Here is a 21,797-nt window from a genome sequence, read left to right as displayed (position 1 = left end):
TTACGTCTGAGATTGCCGTTTTTTCAGAGTGTCGCTAGTTTCCGTCTGTTGTCGATTATATGAGGTATGGAGGGGGGGTACCGAAGAACCTAAAAAGATCGCGAGGAACAACGCGCGAGAGCAAGAAAAAGTTTAAGGAAAGGGTGAAACGAAAAAGGAGGAGAAAAACGAGAAAATAAAAGTTTGATTGAATCGTGAATTGCAGTGAACCGAGTTAACCCGTGTGTCAGTTTGGAAAACATGTCCGATACAAGAAGACGTCGCAAGCAATCGGGTGGATCTGACGATCTATCGGACTCTTACGAGCTCAATGCGACAAGAGAGACACAGGTAAGTTGATTCCCGGCTTCTCATACTGTCCTCGAACTTGTACTCACGCAGAAAAATATACGTGCAAGTATTGCGGTCAAGCCGTTTTCGATAAGACATGAAAATAAAAAAACCAAATAATACGAAAGAGAACATATCGTCGGAAGTTGTTTCTGGGTCGACGATTATAGGTGAATGTACGGTATAAAATGGTCCACACTGTGCGCAAGAAACGGGGTCGAGAAAACATTTTTATGTCGCGTTTGTAGAAAATTGGATCACACGATAGAGAGAAAGACTCGAAAGCGATAAAGAATTAAGATCCAACCGCACCTACACACAATCTCTGACCTATCAAAGTATGCTATACTTCCTTTTTTTTTTATCATTTCTCGTTCTTCCCGTTTTAATCGCCTTTCTAGCCTTTTCCTTTTACCCGCGAAATCAGGGTTATGCATCGGGCTTTCTGTCGCTCGAGACGTCTCATCGAGAAATACGCGGAGTACCGCGAAGCCGGCATTGAAACATAATAGAAATCAATTTCCATTGCAACATTTACAAACAGTCAGGATTTTCCCATTGTAAATTTACGTACAATTTACGAGATTGATCATTTAATCATTCTTGGAGCGGATTGCGGATCATAAATTGGAGTGAAATAACGGATCTAATCTTAAATTTGAAAAATGTCAAAAGTAAACTGGCGTGATAACAGGAATTCCTCACCAGTGTCTCAGCTTGGAAAATTGATCGCTCTAAGAAACGCCAACTCTCCTCGCATTCTACTTGTAACATAAATATTCTCAAGTTTAAGTTTCCCTACGTACTTTCCGATATTTGTTAATTGTAATACTTTTTCTTTGCTTTCAATCTGTAACCGATTAACATTTTTTTCTCTTATTCGTGTCAATGGAACTCATACTTTCTCTGCACACTCCAAATATTTCTGAATATCGCATGAAAAAAATAAATGTAAACCAAGAAAGGCTGATCAAATAATGATACTCAAACAGAACATGGAATTTAAAATTCAACAAATAAAACTCAGTCCGTAATTCAATATAATTTCATTGCTATCCGATTGATAATCTTGCAATAAATTTTGGGAAGAACAACGGTATTCGAGTATTCTATACATAATTTACTGGTGAGTTCATTTTTTGCTTAAATTCATAACCCTTAAATTTCTTTGTTAATCTCTCAGAGCAGCGAACAAACTGACGGCCATCGTGATTCGGAATATGATACCGCAGGAAGTGAAGGAGATTCCGATAGGGATTCGCAGGATGGCGGAGAGCGAGAGAGCGGCGATGGTCAAGAGGAAGACAAACCTCAACGAAAATTGGATGATGACGAAGATAGACGAAATCCCCAGTATATACCGAAAAGAGGGACATTTTATGAACACGACGATAGAACAACCGAGGAAATGTCTGAAAGTACTGCCGAACCACCAGTGGAGAGAGAAGTTAAGGAGAAAAAAGTGTGGAAAGATAAAGAGGATAAATGGAATCACGATCGGTACAATGATGACGAACAAGCTCCCAAGAGTCACGAAGAACTCATAGCTGTTTACGGCTACGACATTAGGAATGAGGAAGGTCCACCAAGAGCACGAAGAAGAAGGCGTTATGGGTAAGAAATCCTTTTTGAATTTTTAAAACTTGAGGCCTTACTTGAATACTTTTAAGCGAGCAAGTTGTAGATTATTTCAAAATGAAAATATGGAAAAGCTTTACTCCAACACGGCTTTCATTCAATTGGAACCTTTCAATTAAATGAAATACTCATACAAACCGCATCGATTTTATTTAACCAGAGTTTTCAACTTTCTAATTTATTTTCATCGGATTTGCTTTTGTTAGCCGTGGACCAAACAAGTACACGCGAAATTGGGAGGACGAAGATGCATACGGAAAAACTGCACCAAGCATAACGACCGGTAAAAATTCTGGCAAGAGAACCAACAAGAATGGCGAAGATTTTCCAGCTCTTGGTGGCGTTAACAAGGTAAACTTTTTTTTGACTAAATTTTCATGGCACTTCGATCTTTGTGTAATTCCCCATATCAAATTTGTCATGTCAAATGTTTACTATGCGAACGAGTTGTTTCTTATATTCTTCAATACACGAATTTCAGGATGCATCAACCGAGTCCGTGGATGAGCCGGTGATATCGTCAGCTTGGTACAGTAACAAGAACAAAGCACCGATAAAACAACAAAATTTCCCGCCGCTTCAGTCACAGCAGGATAACAATCAGAAATCAAAATCTGGTAGCTCGAATACTCATACGTAAGTAAAAAGGAAGGATGACAATGAATTTCCGTCTATCGTTCGTTTGCTTCTTTAACTAAAATGTGATAACGCAAAAATTCTAGGAATGAAAACAGAGCTCCGAACGAGCCGACGAATCCTGCGTGGAGAAAGGAGCCGAAAGTCCCAACGCGAAATTTAAGTCCGAACAGAAATGTGGTCAACGTAGTTGGAAGCGCTAATGTCGAGACTGAAAAATTGATGAATGTGAAACCAGTAGCGCGAGACACGAAGGACGTTATGAAGAAACGACAGGTTCAAGAGTCTGTTAGCCTTGCAGCAAGTAAATCACGTGGTCGAGGATTCCGGGCAAATCCAAACAACAATCTGGTTGGCGGCAATAGGACCATAGATTTAAAACCGAAAGGACGAGGCTTTAGCGTCGCTGGTGTTGAATCGAAAAGAAATAATGCAGCGAGTTTACACGAGAATGAGCAACATCAGCATCTTGTCAATGACACGAAACACATGAGTCTCAATGATGGGTCGTTCCATCCAAGACAAACGAGTAAGTAAATTCCAACGGAGCGTCGAAAAATTAAAATATGTGTTGGAAATATTTAAAAATTCTCTTCTGTATCATTTGACTTTAACGTTAGAACCATAAACGGAAAATATTGAATAGTGTACAAAAGTTGTTGTTTCCATTCAAGTTGATTTGCCACGAAGGATTGAATAAAATCGGTAAACTTATCAAAATTGCAATTGTTTTGCAGAAAACTTTTACGTTCAGTCACCGGGACAACAACGACCCAGTACAGTGCCACCGCGAATGCAGCAACAACAGCAACAACAACAACATTCTCAACAGCATCATCAGCAACAACCACTGCAAACTCCGGAACCACAACCGCAACAAGTTCATGCTCAGCAACCCGACGTGGCTGGTAACAGACCAAAACGGTATTCGAGTCTTCGTCAACGACCTGCGATTCCCGAAGGACCGGGACAACAACAACCACCTACTTATTCGACGCAACATCCACAGCATGGATTTTATCCACCACAAGGTAAAGCGGTTGGACAAATTAATGCATATTCGACCGTTTGAAGTATGAAAATGAAAAGATCATACAATTTTAAATATCTTGAATCGTTTTAAAGCAAACCGTTGAATTTTATGCTGAGCTAAATGGAAAAAAGATTCATTTCCATTGTCATATGAGAATTTCCAGTAGTTTTTTTCTGTAGAAGAACCTCGGACATCATTAGTGTATTTCAGTCTCCTAATCAGCGTCTTGGGAATTAAAATTCATTGTCAGAGTATTAAATTGGTACCAAATTTTGAGTAAAAATTATTTTTGGACAACGTAAGTTGAATAGGTAAAGAATATTCTTCACCATGCTTCAAAGGGTTACACGTCGAAGCTACTTATTTCCATTTAACGCGTTTCGTTTTGTCCGTCGTTTATGAAAATATCTGATGAATATCGCCTAATTAACATTCCGATTATTATGGTCTAGCTGGAAATACCCACGGTGTTGTGGAGACGCAAGGTAAGCTCGACGAGCATTAATTTCGTTTGTGTCCCTCCCCTCGTGTCTATCGTGTGCCTCGTCCCTAGTGATATTCGTGGTGTTTGTAATGCACGAAGAATAATGGTGGCCAATGTCGGTTCGAGAGAAGAAAAAGACACGCGGAGTTTCTAGGTCCGATCATTGCCCATATTACATTTTTTATGTTGTCTTTCGTGTGTCGTTTGTTTGATTCTTCTTGGTTTAACTTGACCAAAAAAAATATTAATAAATTGACTTCCCTCCAGGTTTCCCGCAAACTCATTTTGAACAACAAACGCCCGTCGGAAATTCTCCAGCACCGATGGCAGGACAACCGGTTATGCCTTTGACTCCTGGTGGACAACCGTCTGGCTATGCTCCTCCGCCATTTTTAGTTCCACCTCCGCAATTCATACCACCGCAGGCAGCTCCACCGAACATTATCAATTACGTATCAACTCCGGCTGGTCCAGCTTTCCCACCTAATTTCCAAGGCTATCAAGGATACAATCCAACGGTTCAAGTATGATTCAAAGATTGTTGAACGTTCGTGTCAACACAACGTTTGTTATATTTTTCATTTTTTTCAATAGCCACAGGGGCCGCCGCCTCCGCCCGAGCTTTTCCAACCACAGGGCTGTACTTATTACAGCCCAGCGCAGCAACAACAACAGCAAGGTGCACCGATGAGGCGACCCAAAGCCGCAATACCGATACTTCCACCCCCGGATACGAGCGCTCAGTATCAGCATCATAATCATCAACCGACGATGGGACGTACCAAGACGTCGCATCACAGGCTTTCGGCAGGCTCGGGAAATATGTCACCAATGGCACAACCGTTGCAGCCAACGACGTGTCAATTGGCACAGCCAATGATTCCGCAACCGTCACCACCGATAACGTTGCAACCGTCGCAGCCGATAATAGCAGAGATTCCACAACCGGTGATGCCCGAAATTTTGCAATCGTCAGAACAGTCGGAACCAATAACGTCACAAACATTTACACAGCAGGAAGTTCGTGATCGCCAACCGCAGGAGTCAGATCACAAGAATTCGCGTGAAATTCTTGAAAACTTGGGACCCCACGGTGAAGCAACGGAAGACCAACTGAACGTAGAGAAAATGCAGCCTGTCGTCGAACCCGTCGTCGCAATCGAATCAGAAATTTCACAGGCAATGAACGAACCAATTGCCGAAATTAAAGCCACCGTGGAGGCCTCAAATCGGGAGCAGGAGATTAAAAACATTGCCGCCGAGCCCCCCAATGAAACTTCGTCGAATGAAATTAACGTTAAAAATCCTGAAATTGAAACGACGCAGGAAAAAACGTTGAGCGAACCACCACACATGGTCGAAAATACTGAAAAAATTGTCGTGTCTCCGATAAATATCAAAAACGAAATGGTTGTTGAACAAATGGAAGTTAAAAAAACTGAGATTGACGTTCTACCGGATCAACCGGTTATCGAAGAGGCAGCTGCCTAATTCGCGTGTTTACTATGAGTAGTTTTTCCAATTGAATACTCGATATTTTAGATGAGAGCTGAGACACAAACTCGGCTGGAGAATATTCAATTTTCATATTTCGAATGATCTAAAAGTGCACCGTGATGGACGATTGAAAAAAAAAATATTAAACCATTTAAAAACGATTATGAGAAGAAAAGAGACAGTAGGTGAAAGAGGGTTTTTCATATCCTATTAGATATACTTGGAGCTCGTTAATGCCGAGCTTTTATTTCTTTTTAACACATTGCTTACGAAAAAGAAATCGTAGCACGAATAATAGTCGTTGATACTGTTGCATCTGAGCGTGTTTGAGAATGCATTTATCAAATGAATTAATGAAACGCTCACCGCTTTGGAAACCCACAAACAATAACGAAACTATCGAGTTAGTCGCAGTCCTTTGCGAAACCATTTGATTTTTTTTTTTTTTTTTTTTTTTTTTAAATTCATTTTTGGCAAAACAATTTATTTTTTGTTCTTTAAACCAATATATATTTTTTTATTATTGTTAAAAGCTCATTAAAAAAGCGTCTCATTCGCGGAAACTGGATCACAACAAGAAAAATTCTTTAATCGTTCGATAAACGCGTTAGAGCGTTGATAAAAATTTTTAAAAATTGCATAAATTATAATGAAGCGCCTCGGAAATAATTGATAAAATAATAGGAGATGAAGTCTTGCTATTGATTTCCTGCAAATTTGCGTTTTGCAGTGTAAATCATTGTTATCGTCGGGAATAATTATCTGAAGAATTAACGATAAAAGAAAAAGTGAGAGCAAAACTTTCGAGAAAAGTGCAATCGGCACGAGTATACACTGAGGTGAAAAATGAATAAATAACAAGAATTTATTTAAAAGATTGAGGATTAAAATAAATGACGACATTCAAATTAACCGAACGACTAGGATCGGGGGAATGCGCCACGGTAAATCGATTAAATAGAAACAATCTACTCACACAGTAAAAACATATATATCTACATATACAACAAATATATGTACAATTGCTATATATATATATATATTTTTTTTAGCAGAATCAAATAAACGATTCATTGTCATAGCGATTTAATGTAAATACTGGCAATATACGTATATTTAACGAGCGTTATCTTTCGTTTAGAAATAATCGAAAGCAAAACAAATCTCAATTCATTTGAAACGCTTGATCTAAAGTTCCCATTCGGTTTTATTTATCCCTCGATTCTCTCGTACAATTAGTTCGCATCATCTCGGTGTCGAATTAAGCGATGTAGAAGAAAACCAACAGAGAGTATGGCTAATTTTACTCGAACGGAGTCTCAATGCTTTATGTACAAATACATTTGTATCGTAGATAATACTTCATTCGTGTCGACGAATAAACAAACTTAAATTCTACTCGAACAATATATTTCATCAATTGATCTATTTATTTAACAATATTTATTCATTATCGCACTCTTAACATTACTCGCGTCATCAAGATAAACCTTTGTTTCATTTATTTTTCTATTAACTTTCAATCATTTTGTTTGTTTGTTTGTTTTTTTTTTTTTTTCAAATCTATTTTGAAAGTTGTTGAAAAAAATTACGTTTTAGAAGATTCTTTTTGTCATTCTTAAAAATTCTGTTCACCACGGGGACGGAAAGTTAACCACGAAAGTGTGTTAATTAACATTATCAAATGATAAATTTATTCATTAGTTCGAGGAAAAAAATGATTTGTTTTCATTATTAAACTGTAAAAGATGAATAGATTCTTGCAAATGTTTTTTCATTGACAGAGGGAGACTAGAAAACTATAATTACATAATTATATTTCGTATTTTAAATATTCTTTACAAAATTGTTATTACTATTCACAATACACGAGTTACGTCGACCGTCATCCCTCGAAATTCAATACAAACTCACTCGAACCGTGAACTTTGAATTTTAATCAACCGTTCAAAAGTGAATTGATTTTAAATATTCATCGCTTGGGATTCATTTACACACTCAAAAGAATTATTTACATTATTAAGGAAGCCGAGTTAATGCTGAATAAAGAACACGGTGGTTCTTTGTATAAAATCAATAAACAAATTGTAAAAAAATGAAGGAAGAATGATTTTTTTTGTATCAGAGTAAGTAAAATACTCTCGTTTCTCAAATTTGTTTATACAACGTTTGAGAAGTACGTAATGATTTTAACTTTTCAGTATTCGAGCACAAATTTACATTTAGCCATTAATCGTTTTTATTTTATTGGACAAATATTATACTATTTAATTTCTCGATTAAATGTACCGAAACGCATGGGACAGTTGTTGAAAGAATCCCTTGAAAATGTGTCCACTTCGAAGACACTTCCATGAAAAGTGAATAGCTCGATTGCGAGCTTTCGGAATCTGTGTTCGTTCAACGTTTTTCCACGGACACAGCGTGACGTTGAACTCGAAGTCACAATGCGTTCAATCGTTTTTTTCATAATATTATTAACATTGATTCGGATACTTTCAATCGCGCTTGTCGATTTGCTCGACATTCATAATCGAACCCAAAGGAATGAGCTCCACACTCTGACGAAGGTTCTTATTCGTAGTCGTGTTAATCGATCTCGTGAGCATTTGCGAGCGTCGACTCGCCAAATCTGACGTTCCAGTGAATTTGTAAACTCCTCGATGGTCGTTTCGTCGGCTACTGGCACAGCAGAAAGCTCGTTTGAATTCTTTGCGAAATTTACCTGGGAACAAAATCGTTTCGCTGTATTTCAAGATTTTTCACAGAATGTACTTTTATCTCCGTCACTGAAACAATCGTTTTTGCCACAAATTTTCAACTTTGTCAATTCACTACCCCGCTTCTTCCTTTCCCCTTCGAAATTATGGCGCACATCCTCCGACGTGAATTCAATAGAAAGAAACTTTGCAGGAAAAAAGCTCCCGAACTTTTTGGCCCAACTTTTGGCACGAGAAATGAGTTATAGAAATCTCGAATGCACGGTGAATTGCTTTCATACGACTTCCGCATACATCCCTCCATTGCATAAACCGTACAAGCGTTTATTTATTGCCGTACGAAACGTGCGTCTTCATAGCAAACCGATCGCATTATGAACATTTAATGCTCAAATTCAATCGACGAACGTTTCCAATCGCGAAGCTAATGATTTACGAAAAAAACGATTTTTCAGAGCTTCTTTCACGCACAATAAAATCATCCAATTTCATTAGCCAAAATCTGTTTTTGTAAATGTACAAAAAACCAGATACAGCAAGGCAATTAATGAATGATAGTAAAAAAAACTAGCATGCGTTGTGGTCACATTTACAATAAAAGTAGAGAGCGTTTCGTGTTTTCGTAACACGTCAACATGTAGAGAACAAGCGTCGCAAAGTAAAGTTGACCTTCAATGGCAATATATGCTCCCAGAGGAGATGGCCAATAAAACATGAAGGCGTATTATATCTACACTCGTAACACGAGGATCCAGTAAAAAGGCAACGCATTGCCGTAAGGACGTAGATAAATCAAGAAAAGAGCAGTCCCTTTAGTGCTTGAAAAAGTGCATCGAAGGAAAATGCAGCTCTCGTGGCAGCACCGGGTATCGTAAACAAAGAGGAAACTAAGAAATACTTGTGCGTGTACAGCTCGAAGGAAAATCCCTTTAAAAAACATTGCGAACAATGGTAGCGAAAGGAAACATCGGTCGAAACACTTTCCAAAGATTTTAAACAAACTTTCTTGATTATCGCTCGCTGAAGACCATCTCGAATGAACGCAATCGAATAATCGTAACGGATCATGAAAAATATAAAGTTGAAGAGAAAAAATGGCAGTTTCACAGGGTGTCTAACGACCTGAAAAGTCATGAAAATTCTTAAATGTCATGAAATTACACTCGGACCTGAAAAAATCATTAAATGTCATGAAAAATTACCAAACAACCTGATTTTTTAAGATCTCTGCAACGCTCATTGTCATTGTCGATTTTTTGGTTTTCTTCAACATGATTTCAAAATTCGCGGGGTGGCGACAATGTCTGGTTCGTCAATACTCATCATCGATATAAAAACGAATATCGAATGAATAGTTTGTAAGAAAAAAAAGATTCTTTATTTCAAAATAAAATATCATTTCTTTGTTATTTTTATTGAATTTTTTTATAATTAAAAGATGAATAAAAAGTATCAGAACCATAAGAAAAGTCATGAAAAATTCCTGTTCCTTGACTTAAAAAGCCTTAAAGGTCATGAAATTTCTGTTCTGGTCAAAATTAGACACCCTGAAATTCAGGAAGTTTTCCATTCAAAATACTTGAAGCGAATAACTTGAGGTCGCTTACTCTTTATTTACTCTATTTAATAAAAAGTTACTCTGAAAATGAGGGAGGCGAAATTTCTTTTGAAATCTGTTACTCATGAAATGCATCTGGGTTGTACGAAGTTCTTTCTATTCGTCCTTCACGCTTGTTTCTGCAGAGAGAATTTTCATTTTCACATCAAATTCGTTTCTATACCTTGTCGTTTTCGTCGTATTATTTTTACACGTTTATCTTATTCAAAATTAAGTCGAAATGCTTCGATTTTGAGTCACTGAGACGAAACGAACTTTTGCAAGGGTTGCAAAAAGTGGGAATTTTTCACATTCGATTTCATCGTTGATCAAACGCTAATTAAAAAATGCGCACTCACTGGTGAAAATGAAGAGGAAAAAATCTTTTATTGCATTTGAATTATTGCAGTAAATTCAATAGAATCGTATTGAGTCGAATTACTTATTAAAATATAATTACCACTCATAAAGTTGTAGATTACTGGGTTCACTGCGCTGTTCGCATAGCAGAGCCAATGTGCCAGGAGGGAAAACGTTCTCGTCAACTGGCCCGATGGCAAATTCATCACTTGCCTGAAACGATTAATTGGCTTGTGAAAGCGATAATCGATGAAAGGAAATTGGGGAAAACGCATTTTTTTTCAACTCGTAAATTTCGCGTCTCTTTTACTTTTCCTCTCATATATTTCATACCTGAGAATCGAGAGTAGATGAACGGGTAGATAGCAAAACGCGAACATCAGAACGACTGCGCCCAACATTTTAGCAGCTTTTCTTCGTGACCTCAGCTGACCCTCGGGGTTTCCGACTGCTGTGGCCGAGACCTCGTTCGCTTGGTATATTCTTGCTGATACTGTAAATTAATGCTCGAAAAATCATCAAGCATATTCGACGTGCTAATGGAAATATTAAATTTGCAAAAGCTGCAAAAATTGAGGAATAAATTTGTGTGCTCGTGAAACGTCTCTGCGAGGCTTTCTATGCAACAACCATTTTCTGCGTGTTTATTTCCTCCAATTCGCAAAAATTGTAAACCTCTTATTCGAGTTCTCGTCGTCGAGTTGGTGAACTTGTCATTGTGCCTTTTTCCCGCGATGGGCATCGCGGGTCATAAAAAGAGTCAAGAGTGCTGAATAGAGTGACAGGCGTAGAGGTTTTTGTGGAGCGCTTGTATGAGACGGATACATAAAAATCCAGGAGTACGATACGACAGAGAAATTGGAGAAGAGAAAAAAAGGGTATGAATGCTGGTGTTCTCGTGAATGGTTCACGTGAAATGTTTGAAAGGTGCATTTCATGAATCCTCAAGCTCTCTTTTTTACGTTTCTCTACTCTATTTATTCTTGTATCTTTTATTTCTTCACGTGGAATTATGATGCTACGAATTCGTGTAAGAGTTTTGAGAGTCGCAAGATTTTCTAGCTCTTTTCGTCAAACACGATTGATTCTCGCATTTCATTTTATTTCAAGTCCATTAATGCGATGAATCTCACCGGGGACTCTTCCTTTCGGAAAATGAAAGTGAATTTTTCGATGAAGGCATGCTGAGGATAAAGTTTGCTTTGCTTTAAACTTTTCACAAAACGGTAGGGAGACTCATACTAACGGTTGTGTCCTGGTATGTTGCTTCTCCAAAGTACACGAACAATCTGATAGTAGGCGACCGTCATGAAAATCAATGGCCCAAAGTAGAGAAAGACGAGCGTTATGCACGTGAAGATTTTTTGGCTCTCCGGGCTCCAGGAATGGGCGCACTGGGTGTAGAATATTGTTTTTATACGTATTTGCTTCGAAGGGAAAGTTTGCAGGACGATGAGTTCAGGAATATCTAAATTGAGAGAAACAAAAAAAATGGATGTTGAAACGAGATTTCTTCGGGGGAAGGTTTCCCTATGTTTTCACATCGTTGACGGTTTGACGTTTTTTCTAAATTATTTTCACATTGACGGGAAAAGGGAAGAGTGGCTAAACACAATCTTTGCCATTTTGTGCACTTCGTATCTTCAAAGATTGCAAAAAGATCGTGAATTTTTAATGTCACTTTGGAGAAGCTCGAGCCAACTTTAAAGCTGCGGTTTCAGAGAGACTCGAGAGCATGTGCTTCCCGCTGGAGGTGAGCTGGTACAGGCAATTCCATGTGTTAACGAAAAATTGGCAAAAACGATGTTTCGTTGATTGAATTGAATCAGTTGAAGCCTCGGAACACGCAGCTCTCGGTGGTCGTTAATTAAATAAGAGATTTCAAAAGTGCTTCGTTAATAATCCAAGGTAAAAGAAATCGAATCCAAAGTAGGACAAAAAAGTTCAATATTAGACTTTGCTAATTAAATACCGCAGGGACAAGTTTTCAGAAGTGATTTTATCGAGGAATTAAAAGCTCGTGAACTTTCATTCCATCTTGAAACGTGCCCCCACCCCCCGACAGAAGGACGTTCGAATAATTGACAGTCCCCTTGCTCTGCGGTACGCGTAAAAATTCTTGGAGTAAGTATTAATTAAGGCCTTATATACACTTGCGATGGCCAGAAAGATCGAAAATTTTTTTATCAGATGTTCTTCAAGTACAATGTTTGAAGAATGTTCTCACGAAATTTCACAAGTATCGGAGCACTAGGTTCGTAGCTGTGGGTATTTCAACCGACCGCCCGGTGCGCGCGCGCGGTCGTCTAATACTTCAATCTTTGAACGCGATTATCTCAGAATCGTCTTTTTGAAAAATACCTTTGCGGTGGACACGATTACTGAAAAACTATTGATCCGATCCGTACGAAATTTATACCACTTATTTATTACAATAATAGCCTAGGGCCTGGACGAAGGATTTCGTATTTTATTGGGAAACAAAATTGTAACAAAAAACGGAAAATTTAGCACCTCAAAAAATGAATTTTTTGTTAAAACTGTCGCCATTTTTTGTTAAATCAAAATTTTTACAAATCCTTCGTCCAGGCCCAAGCTATTATTATAATAAACTATAAATTTGGTATGGACCGGACTAATAGTTTTTCAGTTATCATGTCCACCGCCACTGGTGCCCAAAAAAAGTTGAAACTGGAATACAGCTGGAGTTGCGCCATTTTGAGAAATTTTTTGATGAAAAAAATTGTACGAGTACACGAACATATGTACACGGAGAAAACGAGGCCAAAAATTCTAGAGAAAAGTACTAAGAATACTGGATTGCAGCATTAATTCGAAGAGCAGTAATAAGAACTGTTCTATCCACCATAGTAAAAAGACGAATACTCATACCTTTTATTCAAAAGACTTAAGAGAGTTGAGTAACGTAAGATTTCGTGCCGACGCTGTAAAAGTTATGCTATCATCCTATAGTTTGGATTATAAAAAAATCAAACAACTTAATGTACTAGCATATGAAAATTATTTGCTACAACACATTCCTTTAGCCCACAAGAGAATCATGGCTCAATGCAGGTTAGCAGGCAAACATTTCTTTTCGTTCAAATTTAAAAATTTTAGATATAGTTTTTCTGGAGAAGATATTTGTTTACTCTGTGATGAAAAGGCTAATGAATCTGTAAGACATATTCTAAATGAATGTAAACTACATAAACCACAACGGGATAAATATTTAACCAATATTTACTTCGAATACCCTGCAGGTTTAGAGATACTTCCCACAGAGTTCATAAAAAATATATACGCCTTCATAACTTGAAGCTGCAAAAATCGAGCTTTTATACTTAGTCAGTAAGATAAACCATAAAATTATATCTGTAAAACATAGCCTGTAAAACAGATAATTTGTAATAGATCTACGATCTTAAACAAATAAATATTATTATGGTTATGGACTTAAGAGAGTTTTTCTCTATAAGCATGGTAAAAAATGTTTTCAGTCACTTCAAATGTTTATATTGTAACGTATGCTCGCGCAACCTTGAAAAAAAACAATATCAATGGTAAAATGTCAGCACGTATTCGATGAATATTCGTGAATTTATCATAGAATGATGCTGATGGTCAAAATTTGTGATTTACAATACATTTCCACTTATCAGCTAGTCTGACATGATGAATAGCATTCGAAAACAAAACGAAATATAGCTCTCGTGCGTGCATCAATTTTTGCTATCCACATAAAGCTGTTTAGAATTCGAGATATGAAAAATTGGAAAATTAAAAAAATACTATGCTGTTTGTAATCGGTGGCTAAATACTTTGAAAATTCTTGAAAAATAATATATTTTTAACAATACAAAACGAATCCGTTTTCTCCGTGTGCTAATGAACGTCGTTCACAGTTTTTCAATAAACATTTATTTTCTTGTCAAAAAAAAAATCAAGAAAATCACGTTTTTTGCCCGCTGCAAGTGTACATAAGGCCTTAATGACAAGTTTCTCGAGCTCGAGTGCAGCCACGTGGGAGTCCTCGAAGCGCCTCGGTGCACCGGAATGATTAAAAGTGCCCAAGATTTACTTATTTCCGAGCATACGTTTTCAGTCGACAAGGAAAAGAGGAAAAAATGAGGAAAATTACGTCTCGAAGGAGTATCAGGAAATACGCAACTTTGTTTCTGACTGACAAAATTATGGATGTTTCGTTACGAAATAGCCTGCAGTGGTATTTCATCCTGTTAGCGTCACTGCGTAGATGAGAAAACGTGCTTTCCCATTGCACCCGACATCCTTGTATCTCGACGACTCCTTACCGTAGAGAAGCGCGAAGAACCAGATGACGAAAATTGCCTTCTTCGCTCGCGTCGTTGTCGATTTGAATCTCAGGGGAAAACATATCGCGTACCATCGATCTACCGATATGAAAGTCAAAGTCGACACGCTCACCGTCACAGAGACCGTCTGAAATCAAATCGAATGTAAATTGTTAGTCCTCGTAGACGCGTGAACTGGAGGGATTGGAGTGAGCAACAAATTTATGAATAAAATTCTTGGCAAATACTTACGATACTTATTTTTGTTAAAAAGCATGCCAAATTATTGTTCGAGCATTATCATTGATAATAAATGATACGGCGATTAATTTTAGGGAGAGGGAAGGTAAAAATTTTATTTAACCCGGTAAAATTATCAACGTACAAAATAACTCTAACATCCCAAAAACGAAAAACACACACCCACAAATATAAACAAACAAACAAACACACGAACGTACCAATGCGAAAGAAGAAAAATTGCAGGGTGGGTGCATGGTGTTCTCGAGACATCTCGAGATCTTAAATGATGTTGAACATGTTAAAAACAATAAACGATAAATTTGTAATGAAGCATTTCGGATCTAGTAATGAAAAGACCCGGATGGGGTTTCATATTTATACGAAATCAATGTTTCAAATGAATATTTCAATTATTCTCCATATATTCCATTGATTAAAAACTTAAAGATTATTTTTTATTTATAGAATGATTTATTTATTATTTTACTTATTTATTTAAATGACGATTATTATTTTCGTGATTATTCTGTTTATGGGTTTTCGGTTTTTTTGTTCATGATTATTGTACGAGGTTATTTTGAGCCTGGTTATTTAGGCCGGACACCGATTACAGTAGCTATAGAAATTGAAATTTCGTTCATAAAAACAAAATTGTGTTTTTTTAGCTTACCCATTCTTAAAATTAATCGTAAAATAATTTTTTATCAAGATTACTCGTCGTGTAAAAATGTTGGGACTACTTTTCATTGATGACAACAGCGAAGAAACTGAAATTTCATTCGGATTCTTTCAAATTTTTGTTTCTGTAGCTTCCCCCTCCCTAAAATGAACCCTCGTACCAATTTTTATTGTTAAAAAAAATGAAGCCCACTTTTAGCAAAAGTAAGTATTTTTTTTATACGACTTCGTTCTTCGAGGTTCACGAACAAAACTGTCACTTCTTTTCATATTTTCTTTTTCCTCACTTTCAATTATCTTTCAAGAGAAAATTCTTCTTTTTATCATTGCTTTTCACAATGTGAACATATCACATTTCGGATACGTCTTCTCTTTCATGTCCCATTCCCACATAAATATTAACCAAATTCCCTTTCAAGGGGATCGAAAAAAGAGGAACTTTGATTCCGCAATCAAGGCCGCGTTATCACTGCACGGAGAGAAAAAAATAGTAAGAATTACTATGCTGCCATCGTATTGGGATTTTATATCACCCATTTTGAAGCTTTTTACCAAAAACATTGTAATTTCCAAGTCAATTCTGAATGAAAATTTTTAAATTGCCTATTTTGCTGTAACAAAGGTTTAAACTGTGCTATTTTTTCCTACATGGTTCACCAAGGAAACGTTGTAAAATTTATGTTGACTCGATGATGAACTGTCAAGTAGAATTATTATACCGTTTGGCTATGCTTAGCACTGTTTTCACAATTGATTGAAATTTACAGTTGAACGTAGTAAAATTTGAGGAGCTCGAACACAAGCATCGATCATACGCCAAAGTGTTTAGAAATTTACTATCGTAAATAACAGAATTCCATGCACGATTGTACGATAACATACCGATATACATGTGTACCGATGTATTTATTTTGGCAACACACATCAATTTTCATCGAGTCGCTACACACAGATTACTGCGTATGTTCGTAATAATTAATAAATATTACAATATAGAACCCTACTCCTATGGCGCCATAGTAGTTTTTAGTGAAATTTTCTCTCCGTGTGCCAATATCAAAGTCGCACGAAGTCATGCGCTCATTACTTTAATTGCTTTTCAATGTTACATCAACACCTTTTGAACAACTGAATATTGTTTTCCATCAAAGGACGATCATCAAGTCCAAACGACATTCAATAAGCCCAGTTTATACCTTCGACGAAATACCAAATGATAACGATGTTAATGAATGAAGTGAGAGAAAAGTAATGTTTCACCATCGTCGTCTTTAATTATCGATATTTTTACGAGGAGTGAAAGCACCGAGTTTTCTTTGATCTCAAATGAATTTGCCGTGATGTTGAGTCGAATGGGGAAACAAGAACTTATTCGATACGAGTTCTCAAGAGAGGGAAGAAAGGTACGAGCTAACCGGTGTCCAATTTCCATTAGCTCCTTAAAAAGATTAATCGCAGTTTGCACTTTTACCTCTGGGCATCCTCATTCAAAATATATATGACAGATTTATCGTTCTCGAACCTCCTGTTCGTGCAGTTCTCGAGGGACCACGAGGTCACAAGCGATAGAAATGCTCGTTAACGGCCTCGTATTTTCATTGGATTATTTTCAAGATGATAATAATGAGTCCAAGCTCGAACGAAAGGTTCGAGTGTAAATTTGAAGGGGCGCCGATCGCTGAGTTCGTCCGAGTTTTTATCGCTCGTTTCCTCAGCAGAACTCATCGTATTTCTTCATCGTAAAATCAAATGCTAATTACGGCGCTTTCTGGCACGTCGCAAGTGTCGCGAGGCTTTCATTCACGGGGGAAAAGTGGAAAATCCACGTTTACGATACACACAAATTCATGGGCTCTTATACCTTGGCGAATGACGTCAGAAAATGGAGTTAACATTCGCCCATGACGGTAACGAGGGACCGCGATCTCCGTGCATTCACTCTTATCTTCGATTCTCGCTTGGCTTGGAATTGATATCGACGATGCTCACGCGCGAGGCATAAAGTCGAGATTCTCGCACCGCCACAGGCAGAAAGCGAGGGAGCAATTAGCCGCGATTTCGTAGCTATTCTACCATCGAATTCGTAAATTATTGCAAGAATTCCAGAATTTGTATCGCATTCGAGAAGCCAACGCGAGCTCTAATGGCTCGAGGGGATCCCCGAGAGAATTCGAATAATTGAAAAGCCTGCGACCGTATTCCAGGCTCCGAGAATGTTTACGTGGAACGAACAGACCGGAAGATGCGAAACTAATAGGGCGTGAAACGCCAGGTGAGCTCACCCACGACATTTCAATCTCGAAACTCGAACGCGCTCCGACGAAGCCTCGCTGCTCCGGGATGGAAATCCTGCCGAGAAAGATAAAGAGGCGAACTTTTGTTTCGACGAGTGACATCGGCACGTTTCAGGATTCCACAACACTGCCGAGCGAGCCCGCAAGACGGGGGACAACTTTGTTAAACTGCGTGTCTATCTAGAGACGCGTCTTCCTAAAAAAGAACAAACTTTCCACCGGCGAAGGCAAGTCGTCCCGCGGATTTGTGCTCGAGATCGGCCGGATCTCACTCTCCGACTTCCTGCATTCGTCGCCATTCAAAAACGCCTCACCTTGTCCAAATTCCAGTCCAATTTTCATCATCCGACCTGCTCCCGATGCGACTTTCATGTTTATCGCATCAAACGGACGCGATGGCTCATTTAAATGCGAAAGATGCTTTTGACGTTGTGGAATCAATGAAATGTTTCCACTCCCTCGTCAAATATTCATGAACAAGATCGCGTTTTCTGCATGAAAGTTTCTTCGTGCGATGCACTTTCGTCAGTACATACACACACATGAATATTTACACGCCTTCGTACATTAATCCGGCCATGTAGTTGAACAGGATCTTCATGTCGGAGAGAAGGACGTTACGATCCCGATTAATAGATCGTGAAGTCCCGTTCGATAAGTCCTTTTGTTGGCCAGGAGTTTAACGGCCTCGGAGCGCGATATAAAAGGGCGAAAGGGTTGGAGCCCCTGGGAAATGGGACAGGCGGATATCCATCGATACCTGACATAACGCAAGCTCGATAAAAAATATGAAACGCTTTTCCTCCCTGTAGCTTTTCTTCCTGGACAGCTATTCATCGATCGACCCGTTCGTGTGCGCGTGTGTGCGGCTCGTCGAACTTAAAGTGTAGTAAAAAGTCCCCTCTACTGGGGAACGTTGCAAACGGTTTATTTTCCTTCAGAACAGCTTTTCCACCTTGCCAAGCCTTTCAACGGTTGGAATGACTTTTCCGGCTAGAACAACGCGAGAACGCACCACTGTTCTCTATCCCCTGAAGAGGGTAAATTGGCCCTGTATTTGAACAGCGTTCGAGCTCGACACTCGACTCCAACGCCATCGCTGTTAGCTCTATAAATTGTGCATAGGACTATCGAAATTGTGTCAAATTTTAACATCGACGAATCTGGCCGATTATTATATTTTTGAAAGCTTTTTACGGAATAATCCTGCAAAATTTTTCGACACTTTAGAACGAGCAAGGTTAGAGATGAAGCTTCTATCGAATGGCGAATCGTTTATTCGGTCGAGGCAGCACATTTTCTTCGATGAATTGGCACCGTTTGCTCGCGCGCGCATTCTCGCTGTTTGCTCTACTAAATTTTCGGTCTTTGTTGCTGACAAACTTTTGTTCGCTGTCGCAGAACGGAGTCGAAATTGAGTTTGACAGAGAACGAAGAAAAATGTATATTTCTCTTGAAATTCGTGTCATTTGGAGAATTATTTATCTCCCTCGGACTGTTTCTTTATCTCGAACATTATTCATCGATCCAACTTCATTTCGCGACATAAAAACGCCGTTTGATCGGGAGGTTTTTCCCTGCGGGGCTCCCGGACGTGGGGACGATTTTAGTTTTTCGCTCAGCCAGCTCGGATCTCTGCAATTTTAATTTTTCAGCCGCACACAAACGAAAGCGGCGTGGCCCACCCCGCGATAGAATACCCGAGCGATTTGACAGTAAACAATAATTGGAGGACGAGATTCTCGCATTTCATTTCCCGGAAAAAACTGACCCGCACCCGGAGAGCGCAAGTGAATTAATAGCTTTTTTCATTTGTATTCAAATGTAGCTCCGATCATTCGATTCGAATATTAATAGAGGAAATCGAAGTAACTCCGACTGCCTAAGGGAAATTTATTAATAACCAATCACATCACGAAATGACAAAATAAATTTTCGACCTATTTTACTCCTTGACATCTTGTTTACGATTTCCGATGTAAATTTCAACAAATTGATGAAATAATTCAAAAACAATAGGCTAAGCCCAAGTTCGGACTGCGTTAATGTTTCTTGCATGGAATAAGGATATTAAATTAATATTTTTAATAACATTGAAACCGTTTATCCCGTAGTTTCATCAATTCAATGCATAGGCAAAAACTAGACGAAAACGTAGGAAATTTTATGATCGGTCTCACCTCGAAGAAAATGAATCGCTTCACGCCTCGAACAACGTGAGTACACTAAACATCGATAGGGCTGAAGCGCGTAAAAGTGGGGGTTTCGGAATATCAAGATACTGCGGTGTCCGTATTTACCCTGCGTCCGAGACTGCCCCACTCTCCGCTGAAGAGAAGAAAAAGTGACTCGATGAAAAAACCGCCGGCCCTGAGACGATTCCACTGGCTTTCGAAGGCAAATGGTGAAAAGCAAAATGTTCCTCTTTATAAATATAAAGTGCAATCCTTTTTTTGGGGCTCCGCACAATGGTGATCGCGACAGCGGTTACCGGGCCCTGGAAACTCGGCCGTCACGTTTTTTTCTCATTTGAACGTGAATTTAATTTAACAAAGTACATTCGGTTGAATAATCCAGGCAAAAGTGTGACTCTCCCCTCGCTGTTGCACGATACGTTCGTTCTTGACGTCGCGAGCGCCTTTTGACGAGCAGCGAATAATTTCTCGATAACAAATCGCGTGTACGTCGACGGAAGTATCGAGGACTCGAGTCGTGACGTGGACGAAGAGCTTAACGAGCGAGACTCGAGCTCAGACTGCACGGCGCACTCCGTAATATCGCGAATGCCTCAAGTTATCCGAGATCTCGATAAATTTCCCTAGCAAAGTCCCAGCAACCCTTCGTCGTAATTACGCTTAATTGGCATTCGTGACTCGTAATTTGACTCAAGCGCGTTCAGCGAACCGAGACACTGAATAAATTGCGCCGGGGAAGGAGAGCCTTCGAATTTGGCGATTGCTTTGAGGATGAAGCAAGTGACAACTGATTCGGGGGGGGATTTTTCCCCACTTTTTTAGTGAGTCGGTCTTCGCGTGGGTTTTTAACTCGTAAAAAGTATTTCGCTAGCCCACTCAAGCGGACTGCAATCTCGGCTAACAATTTCTCCATCTTCTCGCTTTCTCTTTATCGTTTTGTTAACAAGCGAACGTGACGATGTTCGCATTATCAGAATGAAATGAATCTGCATAGCCACACGCGGGTGCTAATGAGAATTAGCATGATCCCCAAGCCCAAAGGCGTTGCTTGCTGCAGGACCTCGCGTCAATCGTCGCAAGGATAATCCCCACAATCGGCCGGACAGGAGCACACATCATATGCATAATTGAATCGATCGATTGCCAGCAAACAAAGCTCGTGTAGCCTCCGAGAATTGACCAATAATATCGAAGCTGCACCCTCGATTTGTCATCGCCCCTAAAACAACAAGCTTTCCCAACGAAAACTCATAAAAACCTTTGACACATGGCTGAACTAGGTTTTAACCGATGAAGCTTGGCCTCTGGCGATTGTGTCTATTTTTCTTGGATGTTGATTCAGGAGAAAGCATGAACTATACTGCTCTTCGATGAAAAGAAATCAACTTGCAGCTTCCATTCCCAATGTCAATCGAGCCGAAGAAAAATGGCGCGATTCCGGGCGATCGACTGCTGGATCGTCTCGAAAGACTTCAACCGTAGACAGTCGGTCTCTGGTTCGGCGCTCAACGAACTTTATGAGCCGAGAGAAGAAAAAACCTGAAATTATTTAAAGCATTCCTCATTCAGGCTCAATCGCAGTGCCTGGATCCAAATATGTGGAAATTAATCGTCTCGATCCCTTTTCCAAACAGTGAAAACGGTATTCGGTTTCGAAGCTTCAAATATTTTGTAGAATACGTTACAACGAAAAGTTTAAACGGCAAAAAAACTTGTGGTAATCACAGTTTTGCCAGCTGAATCGAAGGGATTTCATCGAGCAACAAAATATTCTAATGC

General features: G+C 38.9%; 2 protein-coding genes across 4 annotated transcripts in view; one reads left to right on the top strand and one right to left on the bottom strand.

Annotated features, from left to right (window-relative positions):
* Positions 1-66: 66 nt before the first annotated feature.
* Positions 67-7,016, top strand: LOC122406036 (protein CASC3). 2 transcript variants are annotated; one of them, XM_043411189.1, is made up of 9 exons: positions 67-330; positions 1,514-1,944; positions 2,175-2,319; positions 2,450-2,604; positions 2,691-3,133; positions 3,342-3,635; positions 4,090-4,122; positions 4,389-4,645; positions 4,716-7,016. In XM_043411189.1, exons 1-9 carry the CDS (start codon positions 241-243, stop codon positions 5,610-5,612), a joined length of 2,745 nt encoding a protein of 914 aa, XP_043267124.1. In that variant the 5' UTR covers positions 67-240; the 3' UTR covers positions 5,613-7,016. The 2 variants fall into 2 exon arrangements, with proteins under 2 accessions (XP_043267124.1, XP_043267125.1); XM_043411190.1 differs by lacking the exon at positions 4,090-4,122.
* The window catches only part of LOC122406037 (orexin receptor type 2-like), a 34,697-nt gene continuing 19,707 nt past the window's right edge, over positions 6,808-21,797 (bottom strand). For both annotated transcript variants that reach the window (XM_043411191.1, XM_043411192.1), the window contains exons 3-7: positions 14,609-14,756; positions 11,542-11,763; positions 10,629-10,788; positions 10,396-10,508; positions 6,808-8,343 (exon numbers count right to left, since the gene is read on the bottom strand). In XM_043411191.1, coding sequence (XP_043267126.1) covers positions 8,117-8,343; positions 10,396-10,508; positions 10,629-10,788; positions 11,542-11,763; positions 14,609-14,756 — 870 coding nt within the window. In that variant the 3' untranslated portion in view covers positions 6,808-8,116. The remainder of the gene's footprint in view (positions 8,344-10,395; positions 10,509-10,628; positions 10,789-11,541; positions 11,764-14,608; positions 14,757-21,797) is intronic.

This window comes from Venturia canescens, chromosome 2, assembly GCF_019457755.1.
Source record: "Venturia canescens isolate UGA chromosome 2, ASM1945775v1, whole genome shotgun sequence".
NCBI lineage: Eukaryota > Metazoa > Arthropoda > Insecta > Hymenoptera > Ichneumonidae > Venturia > Venturia canescens.
The sequence above is the reverse complement of the archived record's forward strand: the minus strand, read 5'-3'. Positions and strand labels throughout refer to the sequence as shown.

What these genes read in the sequence shown, in the direction of transcription:
- LOC122406036 (XM_043411189.1), top strand. Translation starts at nt 241, where the DNA reads ATGTCCGATACAAGAAGACGTCGCAAGCAATCGGGTGGATCTGACGAT. An exon ending in GGTAGCTCGAATACTCATAC is followed by an intron (nt 2,605 to 2,690) that starts GTAAGTAAAAAG and finishes CAAAAATTCTAG; the next exon opens with GAATGAAAACAGAGCTCCGA. An exon ending in GATACAATCCAACGGTTCAA is followed by an intron (nt 4,646 to 4,715) that starts GTATGATTCAAA and finishes TTTTTTCAATAG; the next exon opens with CCACAGGGGCCGCCGCCTCC.